At 37.4% G+C, this 16435-nt stretch overlaps 1 protein-coding gene across 5 annotated transcripts in view; it reads left to right on the top strand.

The window, feature by feature from the left end:
- Window positions 1–16435, top strand: part of COL12A1 (collagen type XII alpha 1 chain) — a 101371-nt gene that overhangs the window by 17172 nt on the left and 67764 nt on the right. For 4 of the 5 annotated variants that reach the window (XM_048297227.1, XM_048297226.1, XM_048297229.1 and 1 more), the window contains exons 11-13: window positions 1048–1320; window positions 3570–3842; window positions 4771–5043. The exons of the other annotated variant lie outside the window; for it this stretch is intronic. In XM_048297227.1, the coding sequence (XP_048153184.1) occupies window positions 1048–1320; window positions 3570–3842; window positions 4771–5043 (819 nt within the window). The remainder of the gene's footprint in view (window positions 1–1047; window positions 1321–3569; window positions 3843–4770; window positions 5044–16435) is intronic. 5 annotated transcript variants of the gene reach the window in all.

The following is a 16435-nucleotide window of genomic DNA, read 5'->3' as shown; positions in this document are numbered from 1 at the left end:
AAATGTTACCAGGACATTCTTTTTTTAGCTCTACAAAATGAGGTGACAAGTCTAAGCTTGTCTTTTAGGTGTTCAAAGGCAACAAAGTAATTCCAGCACTCTAGAGGGCAATTTAATTAATTTTAGGGTAAAATTAATGGCCCTCTGAAACGGGCTTAGGCAAGACAGCTTGAGACAGCAGATGCTAGGTGGTAGTGATTGCAATCTAACTGCAAAGACTGAAATGAAGTAGCACATGAAAGTCTTCACATGCATCCAAATTAGGCCAGCATAGATAATGTTTAACATTCAAAAGATTTCTAAATGGCCAGCTTTTAGTCAGATAAAGTTACTTATGATTAATTGGATCCACAGTGTCCCTACCTATGTTTAGTAGGACACTAACATTGAAGGATCCCCAGTGTTGAAAGCCCCACTGTCTTTAAAACTAATTCTTTTGTTTCAGGATAGCTTTGAGGAACAAACCAGTAAAGCAGCCTTTGTTTTAGAGGGCTCAAACAGTTTTAAGATCCCCACTGTTAGGCTGACTAGGCCAACCAAAACAAGCCCGGGATGTCAGATTTGTGTTTGTGCCTCATGTAAAATTCCTTGTTTCCCCTTTGACCTCATTCCTGAAAAAATATTGGTTTTTATTTTGTCTTACTTCTAATCTAGATCTGAAAAAAATCACAACAATTTTTAGTTTTCATTGAGAACGTTATGTTATTGCTGTTCATCGGACATATGAAATAGGAAACCCAACTTGATCATCAGATTCTAAATTAAGTTTTCATAAACACATTTTTTTCTAGATGGACCATTTTCATTTGATCTAGAGTTGGTGCTTCTATTCACTGTTGAAAGATTTTAGGCAACCTAGATATGATCTTCTTGAAATTTGATAGATATAAGCAAATATAGAAAACAGACACTGTGCACATGCAACGAAATATCTATTCAATTAGAATAAATCAAATTATTGAGGAACATTTATTATTTATTTTAGAAATTTTGTGTTTAACATATCTGGCAAGTATGCCTCACATGTGCATTTTTATTTCCATACAGCTTATGTACCTGCAAAGAACATGGTCTTTTCTGACATAACATCAGAGAGTTTCAAAGTGAGCTGGTCTCCAGCAGGATCAGAGGTTTTGTCCTATCTCATTAAATATAAAGTAGCAGTCGGTGGAGATGAATTCATTGTTTCAGTGCCAGCTTCAAGTACTAGCTCAGTTCTCACCAACTTACTACCTGAAACTACTTACACAGTCAGTGTGATTTCTGAATATGAAGATGGTGATGGCCCTCCCTTGGATGGAGAGGAAACCACCTTAGAAGGTAGGATTCTCATTATTCTCAGACACAAGGGAGTCATATGTTCAAATAAGAATTTGCTTAGCTGGAGGATGGGTAAATGAGGAAATGAAGAACAGCCAAATAAGGCTGAGGAGCTGTACTGCCATGCAGGATGAGAATAAACATTATTGTATCTCAATGCATTCAGTAAAGATTTAAAATTCCAATTATATGCAACCATTAAGCTGCCAAGATTGGACTTTATTTTTCCTGAACGTTGGATGGATGCTGTGTTTCTGCAGTGGCCTCCTTTCAAATGAAGTAGTGTGTTCTCAATATTAAATTCGGTGGCATGAATTATTGTCAATATAGACTCAAGTTGAACTAGATGAAAATTGTAGATCCTTTCCAACTGAGCTCTTCTGTTCTATTCTACTCTATTTAATAATTATGACTGATGCAGGAATGCATGTTGACTTAGATGCATTTAAAGACAAATGTGTGCCTATGCAATTTGCTATGTCTACATATAATTTAACACTATCAGAAGTTTTGGTTTACATACAATAGGCTTAAAGGAGCTTGAGTTTTGGTTAACTGGGTTTTTTATCAGAAATTCCTTGGTCTGATCCAACAACTGATTCAAAACTGCCATTGATGTCAATATGTGTTTTATGTGATCAATGGCTGTAAATTTAAGCATGGTAGCTTTAATTTTTCATGATGGAGTTGCCATAATGCATTTCTCCTGATTGAAAAGAACAGCATGACAGTAGATTTGATTTTCTATTCCAGTAGTTGAATACTCAGTCTACTCTAAATCATGCTTTTAAAAATATCGATCTACTTTTTTTCATTATTCCATGCTGTCATTTGTGACCTTTGGTGACATAAATGGTTCCAAGGGAGCAAAAGAAACAGCATGAAGATTTGTTAATTGCTCATTCCTCTTAAGACTGATAGAAATAAACACTTATAAAATAGCTTAGCTTGGATGTTAAGTTTGGAAGATACAGGTTTCATTGTCAGTGTGCACATTTCCATGACTGTACCAGTCAGAATATTTTGGCCACACATAATTTTCCCTTAGGAAAACAGAAAAACTCTTGACTGATAGAACATGGAGCTTGTATGCGTAAGGGACAGAAGAAAAAGCTTTAATAAAAATAATCTGTCTTCCCATTTGTAACTGATACTACCTTAAATAATTGTTAACATTGTGATCTGATGATATCCCAGCACGTCTGAGAAGACAGAGTTCTTCTACGGTCACGTAAACATCAGCAGCTCTCCATGCAGATCTAGCTAACAGTTTGAGCCAGATGGCTTTCTTGGCAATTAACTTTGGTTTCAGGCTTTTAAAGGATTTGAAGTTGAGTATTGCGTTTCTGATTAACAGAAAGCAAGTTTCTTTTTTTAAAACTAGGATTAGTTACTTCACTCTTAACTTTGAAGAACAATACTTATGGAATATAGATAGTCAACAACAAAAAAACAGAACTTTTTTTCCCTAAGTGACAATGCTACATATTGCCAAGCAGTGTGTAGTACAGCAGATCTTTATGTCTGTTGGAAGAGTCAAGTCTTGTTTCATGTGCCCACTGAGTTCATCTGAACTGCTGTGTCTTTTTTCAAGGACCAGGCTAGGTTAAAGAATTCACCACAGTTTTTCTTTAGTTTCTAGGATAAAAAACTATTTCTTTGAGTTAGAGACTAAATTCAGAAACCTTCTTTAAACATTAGATGCAACTCATATTGCAATGAATATATTTTTGGTTTGAAATAGTCAAAGAAATAGAATTGGTTTGGTGGGTTTTTTTTTTTGTTTTTCTTTGTTTGTTCTTTCAAATAGGATAGCTGCCTGTATGTAGTCAGGTGTATCTGACAAACACCTGTAAATGGAAGTGGTGCAGAAGCAAATGGCCACAGCAAGGAAAATTATACTATTTGTTTTGTTAAGAAGTTTCCTCACTATGCCCAAATGTTTCTTTACACAGTTCAGTTCTACTGTTACCGCTAAACACAGTCAGACTGTCTTAAGTTTCAGAAGCAGTTGTATAAACTGGGATGAATGTACTTTTGGGGACAACTTTGTTCCACTGCTGAATGTAACTCTGACCCTAAATTTTCAGAAATGACTAAAGGTGTGTGTATCCTAAAGCAATGGGAGGGCAATATAAACAGTTTTGGTAAAACTGGATGAGCTAACAGAATGGTTGGCTTGGTTTTGCTTTGGATACTGCTTCACTAAAGGCAAATATTTACAACTGACATGTGTATATTCTTTGTAGTTAAAGGTGCTCCTCGAAACTTAAGGATAACAGATGAAACTACTGATAGCTTTGTAGTTGGTTGGACTCCAGCTCCAGGAAATGTCCTACGGTACAGGCTTGTTTATAGACCACTTACTGGAGGAGAAAGGAGACAAGTGACTGTCTCAGCAAATGATAGATCAACTACTCTGCAGAATTTGATCCAAGATACAAGATATGAAGTGTCTGTTATTCCTGAGTATCAGTCTGGGCCTGGGAATTCATTGAATGGATATGCAAAAACTGATGAAGGTACATGATCAATGCTGTTAACACAGTAAGCATGAGAAAAACTTGCTGCATGTTGACATATTCATACTGAAAAGAGAATAAACCATACAGTCCATATGTATCATCCTAGATGAACACAGTTATAACATTGCCCAAGCCTAGCTAAGAGATAACTTGAGACAATAGAATTTATCAAAATTGCAATATTTAATTTTAAAATACAGTATCTTGAACCTGATATGGCAAGGTAAATTGGGCGAAGAATCTACTCGAATGTTTTAATTAATTGTCCCCATGATTCTTCATATGGTCAATGATATAAATTATATACCTTATATACCTTTTGAGCAAATTCGGACCCTGCTTGCACTTTGTGCTGAATGTTTAGCAAGGAATTGATGAAACATTTCATTTTCTCAAGTTATCACTGTAGATTTAATGTATGTGAAAATGCATGATCCTTTAACATGTATCGTGCCTTATTTAACTAAATCCAGAGAGTACAGAGAGTACGAATGTCCTGATCATTGTTGAAATTTCACTGGCCCATGAAAGTTACCATCAAAAAGACCTCTTTAGTAAACCAAAATATGTTAATTTCACATATCATTTGTCATCTTTGACTTGATTCTGAAGACAGTGACTTCAACATGGATCTTTGTTGAATCTGAGCATATCCTTAGGTGCTAGTATGTATAAGTGCTCCAGGACTGAGCCTGCTTTAACAGGGAAAAAAAATTAAGTTGATTTTATTGGGCATTTTTACCTAAGGAGGGTGGGGATAGGATTGTACAGTCCTGATTACACTAAGGGTACACTGTAGCAGCATTGGTGCAGCATACTGAGGAATTATTTTTTAGCATAAAACCCTATGTAGTGGTAACCTAACAGATAAACCAAGAAATTAGGCTTGCTTCAACTTGTTTCCAAAATCTTTTGACATGTGCAGTCCGAGGAAATCCAAGAAATTTGAGAGTTTCTGATGCTACGACATCAACAATGAAGCTGTCTTGGAGTGCTGCTCCTGGCAAGGTGCAGCAGTACTTTATAACGTACACTCCAGTCACAGGAGGTGAAACTAAGGAAGTGACTGTGAAAGGTGACACCACCTCTAAAGTGCTGAAAGGCTTGGACCAAGCCACTAGGTATACACTGACTGTGTCTGCCTTGTATGCCTCTGGAGCAGGAGACGCCCTTTCCGGAGAGGGAGAAACACTTGAAGGTAATTATTTATTGTTTTTGTGCAGTCATTCATTGTCTGACTGGTGTTTATGGTGTCTTAAAGTGTCTTCCCAAGTTTTCTGTAGAAGTAAATATGTGAATGAAAAATAGACATAAAGACACTCTCCTACTTTATATGGGCTTTCCAAACCTACTGTTCTCAAAGAAAAAAGTGGGTTAAATCACTGGTTGTGGAGGGGACTCTGTGTCTCTTGAAAAAGCTACTGCCAGAAACACCAACCAAAACTGACTGTACTTCCACACCAGCCTCCATTAAATATTTTGTCTAATCATCATCTTCCAAGTAGTTTTAGTGGCATATTGTTCTTAATGTAACAGGATTAATTAATGAGGTTAAAGTATCTCATCCATTTGAAAATTTGCAGCATTTCTACAGTACTGAGACTGAAAGATGTTCAGGGGCCATTTTTGCATCAGAGAAAAAACACAAAGTCTTAGGCCTACAGATAATGGGTCAAATCCCACTTCTAACTAAGAGCCTGGAGCTGAGCATAAACAGAATGCTGGCAAAAGCATAAGTCAGACCCAAAGATTTTCTTACAAGGAGGGGAGGCTGCTCTTTCTCTGACTTTGAGCAGAGAATTTTCCAGACTAATTCTCTGTGAGCATTCTCAGTGTCATCTGTAGACTGTCAGAGGATAGGGAAAGCTGCCTCGTAGGCCTTGAAAGGAAGGTGACTCTGGCCAGGGATGACTGAAAATCTGGTACTATAGCTGTGTAGGCACCACACTTGAAAACATCTTATGGATGAATTATGTGGAATTAAGACTTGTCCATTGTTGCTAATCAAGTTACAGTAGGAATATACTTGATTCTCAGTTTCTCCATAAATTTAGCTTTTTGTTTATGACATAGGTTGGGAAACAATCCAGAAAACCTATTTTAAATAGGAAAATGTAAAATAAAATAATGAAAAAATCAGTTCCAATGATTCACCAATGTGCTGAATTCTTCCTACTAAAATTTAGGCACTTGTTTGAACACTGCCATTTGCAGCATGGATTCTCTAGGATTCTTCTGCAGTTGATGAAGAAAGGCAAATATTTCCAGTAGGCAAATAGTCCATCTGAGATCTCATTTTTCCTTCAAATGAGCATTTCTGTGTCCACTGACTATACAAGGAGTAAGTGAGAGCTCTAGACACCAAATGCCTGCTTGTCCCACTACCTAAGACCTGCTTACACTGAGACAGGATGCAGCCATCAGAGAATCAGGCACCTTGCATATCATACTGAAAGTTTCCTAACTTCCTTGCTTTCTCTACCCATGCAAAGTCCAAAAGGCTCCTTTTGTAGGAGAAAAGAGCCTGTCTCCTGCCTAGAACATTGCTGAGATCCAGGTAAATGAGATCAGGTATCAATATTCTGCCCATATCCTCCAGAAAAGCCAGAGATGATCAGGACCTAATGAACTTCCCTGTTGGTGGTGGTGCTGCCACTTCCTAGGTCTAAGACTTTTTTGGAAGGAAGAGGGAGGGTGAAAATGTAGACTTTGCCCTGTGTGGGAGGGTTTGAATTCATCTCCACACCCCAGCAGGTTCCCAAAACAGCGGAGTATACTGGGCAAGAGTCTCCTTTATTCTTTCCACTGAACATGAGCCACTGTCTATCCAGGAATGCAAATTTCACTCTCAGAGCAAAAACAGACTGGATCCCAAGTAGATGTAGGAACCTGACAGCCCTGCATCATTTTTCTCTGTGCTATCAGTGGATAGAGGAATGCCTCAGGCTTCCTTTGCAAATCTAGAGAGGCCTCTGTCTCACTATTAAACAGACTGAATTGTTCACTTCCTTAGGGACATACCTCAAATTTTAGTAAAGGGTTGACCAAGTTAACTGTTTACATTGGGTGGAAACATTTTCATTGACTATATTTGCAGTAAACTTAGAAGAGCTCCTTTATTAACATTGAGATGTGGAGAGATCAAGTTTGTTTCAAATTCAAAAAGTAAGCTTAGCTTTTTATCCTAACATAAAACTTGAGCAAAAGAAAAGTCTTTTAGGGCACTGCCTAGAGCTTCAGTTAAAACACATCCTAGAGAGAGCAGTGAATGAAATACAGTAGAATCCAAAAGATTCAGATAATCATCAGAAATTTGACAAAATCATCAGAAAACTGACAAAGTCATCAGAAAAACAGAATTCAGTCTCAGGTATAGACTGACTTGTCCTTTCAGTGCTCCCTGCCCTGTATCCCTCTTGAGGGGTCTGATTCTTATTTGGACTTTCTGCATTGCTAAATTTTTAATAAGAAGAAAAACATTCTCAATATTGGTTAAAGTGCCAAATAATTTAAAAGAATATTTGCCTCTGTCTTAGGAATAGGCTTATATGCAACCAGACAAAGCTTAAAATGAGTGTTGGACTTAAAAGGTCACAGAAGCATTCCTGTAAGAAATTTTGCTCTAAGCAACTGAATTAAAACATTGCTTTAAAAATTCTGTGACAGATTTTTTCTCAGGATAAATACGAATAAAGGAGCATCCTACCACTCAACTGAATGACTTTTTATTCAGCTCTTTAGCTGGGAGGAAACCAAATTAAAAATTATTTACCATTTTGACATGTATAACTTTATGTCTCAAGTGTAAATTCTTTGAAGATTCAGATGGATCTGAAAATCCTATCAGGGTGCTCTTCAGAAAACATTACTCTTCATATTAAAACTGTCTCTTAAATTTTCTTGGTTAGATAAACTGTTACTAAGAGCATCGTAGAGATGTCAGTCCTTACAGGGTGATCAAAGGGAAAGAACAAAATACAAATTTCTTTTTGCATGGCATCAGAAGTCTAATTCATCATATTTCCTCATGGAACATCTACCATGTATTTCAGTAATCAGCATATCTGAAGTTTTATGGGGCAATAAAAGTACTTGAAGTTAGCCAGGACTCTTTGTACATAGTGGTAGATATTTTAAAAGACTCTCTGACTAATAGTACGAAAGGATTTCAGAATATTTGTTGTAGCATATAAAACAAATGGTCTCCTCTTACCTCATTGAAGGATAAAATGAAATCATTGAACACAGACAATTATGAAGAAAAGGGTTGCAATTTTGGAACTGAAGGGTAACATTCAAATTTCAAAGCTCAGTATAGAAATCTACATGAAAAGAGATGTCATGCTGCCTGTGAAACTAAAATAAATATGGTTGGACCAGGATGAAAAGTTACACAGGTCAGTGAAGTGAATACTTCACTGTGTAATGAGTAGCTGAAATAACTTGTCTGACTGAGGCTGGAAATATGACAGGTCTTAACTTCTGGAGAAATAAACTTATCAACAGTAATGACAAAAAAGCTAAGGAAGCATAAAAAAGTGTTTAGTATTTCAGTTAGTTTTTCCATGAGCCGTGGTGTCTGAGAAACAAAATAGTTTGGTGTGTGTTTTTCATTGCCAACAATCCAGAAAGGCTGAGCACTTAAGTATTTTCCTGTATCAGGAATCCCTATGGGGCTTACTTGATGTCTTCACCGTATGAATTCTCACCAAACCTATTCAGTCAGTGGTGCCATAGTTGCTCATCATATCAGGAACTAGGCTTGAGATTGCCTTTCAAACTGGGATAGTTGCTAGTTCATGGAATTGATATGTAGCCTAAGAGGAATCAGTTTGGGTGTAGAGAAGATTTCAGCACTAATAGGAAAGTGAGAAAAGAGGAGCTGGATACAGGACCTTCTCCAACTATCTTATAGTCAAGTTGCAGGAAATGAAAAATCCAAACTCTCAGATGTTTATGGAATTTTACTGAACAACTAAATGGTCTCCTGTGATTAAGAATGTAGGCAAACATTCTTCCTGCTTTCAGTAATGATTTAATTTGTTCTGCATGTAGTAGGAGAATCCACATGGGCAGTTACTCTAAGACAAGAGTATCCTTCAGACGAGAGGAAAAACCTGAGGAAGTTTTAGACCCCTCTAACGTGATCTACACAGACATGTCTGCCCAGGCATTCATTGAAGGCCCTTCAGTTATGTTTGTTATCTCCAAAGTATTTTGGAGCAGTTACAATTTGCCCCCTCTTCCTCTTCTTTGCTCTGCATGGTAATTTTTCAGTTTGAAGTTGCTTGCTTGTTTCAGGATTTGCAGGAAAATTAATCCACAGAAACGCAGAAATCATTCTGTGTACTTGATATCATTTACCATCTGGGTAATCTCAGTTTCTCCTTGTGTTTTTCTTTTTGCTAAGCATACGCTTGCCCTTATTGTTTCTCTGCATAAAACAGAGATGGCAAATATTCCCCCAAGTAACTGTAGATAATCTCTTTTATAAACTGTTTGCATAGCTCTCTGGTCCAGCCCAAAGATAAACACATGCCAGAGGATCAACATTTTATGAACTGTTCATAGACAACAAAGTGTAGAGAGTTTAGCAAATGAGTAATCAGAAAATGACTCATTTCTGAGAGTGCTGTTCCATTACCAGGTAATGGTTATTCAGAGAGAATGGATTTATTTCTCTTTTTTGGTGTTTTTGAAGCAGGAAAAGGGAAACAACGTATTTGCCCCTTTCTTGAAGGAGTGTGCTTTCCTTCTTCAGTAATCCAGATTTTAGGAAACTTACAGCATTCTCATCTTTTATATGACCTCTTTCAGTCACTGGCTGATTTTGTCTACAGTTATAAAGTACCATCCAGAGGTGAAAATTCTGGAGCTTTATATTTCATACTGCTTTAAATATAACTGCATGTGCAAAATATGTGCTGTAGAAAACTCTCCACTTTTATTCTCTCACTTTCAAAAGTGCATGGCGATCCATCACTGGGCAGCTTTGGTTGGAGCACTTCTATAAAGGTGCCATGGAAAAATTTTCCTCAGACATACTTTTTTGGCTATGATTCTCCTCAGCTCACACAAAGTTGTTGAAACTGCTGAAGTAAATTAAATCAGTGCAGGCTGCCATTTGCCTTGCAGTGGAACAGGGCTTGTGACAGCTGGGGAAACTAAACAAATTTGCACTAATTGTTATATTTGATGTTATGTAATAACAGTTTGAAGAACAAGCAAGAAACACCCATGGAATGTCTTAGGGAAAAGTCTTTCTCTCATCTCCAAACACGCCAAACAAACCATTTGGCTTTCGATATTTCTTGGGATCATATGATCTTTATCCAAGACATCATACACCAGAAATAAAGTACAGTGAGAAACACGGAGAGGGCGGTGAGTCTAAATGCAGCAGACAGCGAGCAGTTTGTGAGAGCTACTGTTTTTCTAATCTGTTTTTTAATAAGAGAAGTGGTTTTAAGTCTGGCAAGAATTTGATTTTCTGCCCAAATGCATGCTGTCAGATGAAAAGAACATACTGTACATTAGCTGCTAAACAGATTAACTTTCATAATTTGCAGTTGTTTTAAAGAATAACAAATTCATTGCTAGATTAAGCAATCTATACAGAAATGCTTAATCCTAATAAATGTCCAAAAAGCTTGAAAGCAGAAGATCTGGTTTATGTGTCCTTTTGCTGGCAGCTATATGGTTTTCAGAAAAGTTTTAAGAATATTTGAGTAACTGTAATCAGGGAAGTCATTACACTTTTAAATATGAATTTCAGAGAAATTTAGAAAAAAGGGTGGTTTATTTTTACTTTTTTTTAGAAAAAATATTCAGTGATCAGATTTCCATCTTGCTTGCAGCGAGAAATTTCCAAGTATTTCCATTTATTTCAGTGAAGATCCTAGGCTAGACACACTGTTGGTAAAAAAGGACAAAGTTATTTTGACATATATGAGGTTGCTGGTCTCCATTAGCAGAGGTGTCAGCCCATTTTGTTTCTTATCTTTGTGCTTTATAGAATAAGCAAAAAGAGGCATATTGTATTACATTCAGGAGATAAATCTGAGAGATAATTATGTCATTGTGTCTTCTGCTTTAGGAAGAGAATCTTTGTTTCGGTGATACAGGGCCCAAACCTTCCATCCTGTTTGAGGAGTAGCTATTTGTGTTGAGAGAATTAAGCTGTACTAAAGCAATATATGAAAAAAAAGTTGTCATGACTGTGTCATTTTCAGTTTGAAGTGATTTTCTGATGTATATGTTTCTTATAGTTTAGGTTTGGGGATTTTGGAGGTGGGCTCTTTTTTGGTCAGAAAATGGATAGCAGTACTTTGGTAAATAAATGATTCCTTTTCGCTGTTTCTGTAGTAACATAAGAATGCTTTAGAAATGAATGACCTCCTACAGGCAGAATAATACAAATTCAAATGACATTTTCTTACAATGAGGTTTTTAGCATATCACAGCGACTTTACGTAATGGTCAGACTGCGTAGTGCTGCTTCCATCCTGACAGAAACAAGGACTCAGTGTCCTCAGGAGATTTAATGCTGTATCATGCGTTTTTAAAATTATACATTCCAAGATTTTTGAGTGTGACATTTGAAACTGACTTGGTAATCTGTGGAAAATTATCTTAGTTTTATCTAGGAAATGAAATATGTATCAGAAAAAAGACCCAAGAGGGAAGGTTGAGTGAATAATAAGAAGATATTTCTACACAGTGTTAACTGAATAACTTGGAAAACACAGATGGAATATTAAAGGGACTGAATGTGAACACCTATTGGCATTATCCTAGATCAGGGACTCAGGAGTTCTCTGGCCAAAGTCCCCCTGTTTTAGGTTAGAAGTCTCCTGGTTGGCATCTTCTTGCCTTTCTGCAGAAGAGAAGAAATCTGCTCTAATGGGGACATGTGAGGATGCCTCTGCGTAGTAAGTCTTTGGCTATCCCCCGCACCATGCCCACATCCCCTCTCTACTTGCCTGAGGGCTGGTTTCTAACCACTTTATGGCTTGGAGGGAGGGATATCGGCCCACCCAAGTGACTGCTTCCTCCAATGCTGAGGAGAGTTTGACCATTAGAGTAACACTGAAGTGATTCTGCTGTCATCTCATCTGATGCATACACTTGGATCCTTGGCTGTATCCTGCTGACACAATGGGATACTCCTGATTTTTGCCTATTGTAAACAAGGCAGGACTCAGGCCAGAACATTTTGGTATATGCCACTGCAAGTGAAGGCTTATTTAGTTGATTCTGACATTTTAGGATGCTGGCTTACAGAAATCCTATGTTTAACTTAAATGAAACATGGCTTTGCACAAAATTTACCACTGCAGATTGATTTTGAAACCTGGCTTTAAAAAATACATACAGAAAGCTGTTTAAACTTTGGGCCCAAATTGCATGTGAAAATCCCACAGAGATGAGCTGGAATTGTGTAAATGTCTCTGAGGGGAAAGGCCTTTTGAATAAGGACATTTGATTTTTATGAATGTCAACATTTTAATTTTAGCTGATTCAGTCTTGTGTTCAATAACAACAGTGATTGCTGGAGAGCTATGGAAAGTAAGCCAAGTGGACAGAGGGAAACTGCTTTAATATCATATTGTGTCTCTGGCACACTACAGTGGAAAAACTTAATATGGAAACTGGACATTTCAGAAGTCCAGAAGAGGGTATAAAAGCACCTGACTGAAAGTCATGAAGTGAATTTTTGAGAGTGTGTCTGCTCTAAGCAATAGTGATGTACAAGGGACTGTAGGGAGTGAAAAGTTCTCTGAGCTAAAAACTGTCAAAGTGGATCTGACAGCCTGACGCTGGTGACTTGCTTGCTCTCCCAGGCAGGGGTTTGACCTGTCCATGCAAGCACTTTGTTTTCCTGCGTACGCACTCACTATGGCTTACAGCTGTGCTTACACCAGCTGGTTTGGTGCTCCAGAGCATCATAGGACCTCATGACTGTTATGGAATAATTTTAAAAATCCAACTCCATCCTTGTTTGCCGATGTATGAAGTGATGAACATACATTAGATTCCATTTCAAGTCAAGAAAAAGCTGGAGTCTTTTGATACCTACTTGCAACCCAGCCAGCCAGCACTTTTCCTTCTTATGATGTGCATTGTCTTCATGCTCCTTATCCATCCTGTTTAAACAAGCAGACAAAAAGTGGATGCTCAATAAGCATTTCTGAACACATTGACCAAAGGAGAAAAATGAGTGTTCAGATGTTACAGTTGTAGATTTTTGTGTGTATATGAAATGTAAGCAAGTTACCCAGGTATTTTGTTTTAATCCAAGGGAAGAATATTTCATAGGTCTCATTGTATATTTGCTAGTGACCACATTTATACCAGTGTTATTGTGGAGCATAAATGTGTTTCTTGACTCTGAGTGTAGCAGCTTTGATAATATTTCATGGAGTCTTAATAGTTTAAGACATACAGTTGGGCTGCATCTTAAACATAGCTGTTCCTCGAATAATAAATAAAAAAAACCCCACTTGTGGGAGATCAAGTGAAGCAGAAAAAAGCTGTGAGTGAACTTCCACCTCACATGTGAGGTGCAAATCAAGTTAGTGTGTTATGTTAAAGAAATGTTCTCAGTTGCAGTGTAACATATAAAAAGTCTAATTTCCCTTAGTAGGTAAGTTGTCTTGTCAGCAGTTTCCAACTATTTGAAGTAAAAATTTTCCGTCTAGTTCTAGTGGTTTGGTAAAAATCCCAGTTCCTTTTCCCTCTTTTACCTTGCCTTATAAAAAAGACATTTAGTTCCAAAGAATATTTCTTTCAGAACTAAAACATTACAGTAAATGCTGTTCATTATAGTCCATTCCAAACAAATTATTTTCCTCTGTTATTTAATGACCTCAATAATGACTTAATCAATAAGGGTTTTAAATAAGAAGTTATTTTAGCAGTATTTCCAACATATATCATTAGCTGTAGTATCCAAGGGTAGACTTGCAAAAAATTGTGCTGTGGTAGCAGATACTTTAATACTGAAATCATGTTGTGGCAGAGCCATGATTTAAAGTAGCCAAAATAAAGTGACTTGTATATTTATATTACATTAAAATATGGAAAGAAAGGGTTTTTTTGTGAGACATCTGTGCATTCTATCAAGTTAGGTTTTCCATATTTTTTCCATTTGGATTGCTTTAATATTTTTTTTATTGTATGAAAAAGCCAAGATTTGAGAGTAGGAGCTTAAGAGCAGACAGAAAAATTGGTGTAATTTACTTTTGAAGGCAAATCTTTTCTTCAGGCTTCCAGGAAAATTGTTATTTGGAGTTAAGATTCTGCCCTGGCTTTCATTTAATGCAGTCACTGAATTCGGTGAGACTTCGTGAAGCATGAGCTGAATCAGGCCTTTTCACTATAACTTTTTCAGTATATGCAATCACTGTTGTGAAATGATAAGTGAACTTTACCAAACCCTCTGTATCTTAACCTTTTTTTTTTGAAGAGAAGGTGCCATAAATTGTGGTAATTTACTTTGTGAGGCTAAAAATCAGTTTGAAGGGTACAACTGTAAGAACTGATGCAGAGTTAGGATGGAAAAAGAACTGTCTCCAGAAAAGCCTGATGGAATGGCCCTAAGACTGAATTAAAATCAGAAACCCCCCACAACACATGTTCTGTTAGCTATATTTGAGAGTCATCTTCATGAATGTTGTGGTACCCTCTGATTCTGTACTCTGCGTAGCTGGTGAATCTTTGATAGGTTGATGTTAATTTCTATTCATCATTAAGCCAAGTGTGATTAGTTGACTCACTTTTAATGAAGTTGCACTGGCAATGAGATGTTTCTAAACCAAAACTTTCTACAGAAAATCTTGTCTGCTCCAGTGGGATTGTGTTTGGAAATGTTGCAGATTTTGGTGGAAGTAAAAGACGAATGAATATGAAAAGTAAAAACTCAGCATATCACTCTGAGCAACTTGTTGCTCAGCCTGAAACTGCTTCAGCCTTCTGAATGTAGTGAGGTCTGTTCTTGCAATGAGACTAAGTAGTGGAAATTGGATAGGTATTGAATTCCTCTGTGTTCAAAGAATTTTGGTACTGGTCCTGGGGCTGCTATGGATTAGTATAGGGATATATTTTTATCAGTAAGGGTAAAACTTAACTGTGATGCCATGAGGCCACCCCAAGTGTTTAAGTCCTCTTGCTAAGCAGGAGTTTCTCAGGAATATCCTGTACAGTGAGAAATCCCACAGAGAATACACACCAAAGAATTGAGTGCTCCTTTGTCTCTGTGGATCTGGTTTCATAGAGCCCTTTTGCAGATTTTGCTATGGTGAGGCTGTTGCACTAAATCCACCAGTTAGTGCTCCTTTCCTGCCATCAAAAGCAAGCCATTGCAACAGGAAAATTGAACATATGTTATAAATGTACATTAAATGTTAAACAGAGGCATTCCTTTCACTGCACCGCTTTAGACCAATGAGTTTCACTTTTAAGCAGAGGAATTACTCTGGTGTGTTAGGTGAGACTCACATATCTGGCTGACAACCGGATTTCACAGACTAATGAGCTGCTTCCTTTGTTCCATGCTGGCTGAAACAAACTACAGGGAGGAAGGAGGTACAGATTTTATGAACAGAAAGATGGAGAGTGTTTTCTACAGTAAGCGTGGCATGATGTAAACACACTGCAAATTAGTTGTGAACATAAAATTAAATAGCTGATCTGGTAAGTGGGACTCTGGAAGATACTAGTACTAATAAATAAGAAAATAAAGTTGTCAGAGAAAGGACTCTGACTGATAAGAGGACTGGGAAATCACCAATCATATGAAGTTTAATAAAGGAAAGTGCCAGATTCTGCATCTGGGATGGGGCAGCCCTGGATGTATGCACAGAGCAGGGAATGAGATGCTGGAAAGCAGTGCAATGGAAAGGCACCCCCTGAGGGTCCTGGTTTGTGGAAATTTGAATATGAGAGGGAAGAAAGGGGCAGACACTGATCTCTTTTCTGTGGTAACCAGTGACAGGACCAAGGAAGTGGCCTGAAGTTGTGTCAGGGGAGGTTTAGGTTGGATATCAGGAAAAGGTTCTTCATCCAGAGGGTGTTTGGGCACTGGAACAGGCTCCCCATGGAAGTGGTCACAGCACCAGCCTGACAGAGTTCAAGAAGTGTTTGGACAATGCTCTCAGGCACATAGCGTGACTCCTGGGAATGGTGCTGTGCAGGGCTGGGAGTTGGACTTGGTGATCCTTTTGGGTCTCTTCCAACTCAGCAGATTCTGTGATTCTGTAATTCCGTAAAAGTCTCCATTATTTAACCCTAGAAAAAAAGTTACACACATAACAATGAAGATGAATGAATGAAATAAAATCTTTTTTTTGAGAATTAAAACTTACCTAAGTGAGCTGCACCACATTTAAATGCTGGTTTCAATCCAACTCTTTGAATACTGCCATTTTTATTTTGCATATTCTAAAGCATGACTGCTAAGTATCTTACATGGTAAGGATAGGATCATGTATAGTCTAAAGTTAGCTTTAAGCATTCTGTTGAAACATTCATCTATTTTCTCTTGGAACTACAATTGTATGTTATTGAAAATAATATTGATGGGAAAAGTT

The sequence above is a fragment of the Corvus hawaiiensis genome, chromosome 3, assembly GCF_020740725.1.
Source record: "Corvus hawaiiensis isolate bCorHaw1 chromosome 3, bCorHaw1.pri.cur, whole genome shotgun sequence".
In the NCBI taxonomy this organism is placed as follows: domain Eukaryota; kingdom Metazoa; phylum Chordata; class Aves; order Passeriformes; family Corvidae; genus Corvus; species Corvus hawaiiensis.
The sequence above is the reverse complement of the archived record's forward strand: the minus strand, read 5'-3'. Positions and strand labels throughout refer to the sequence as shown.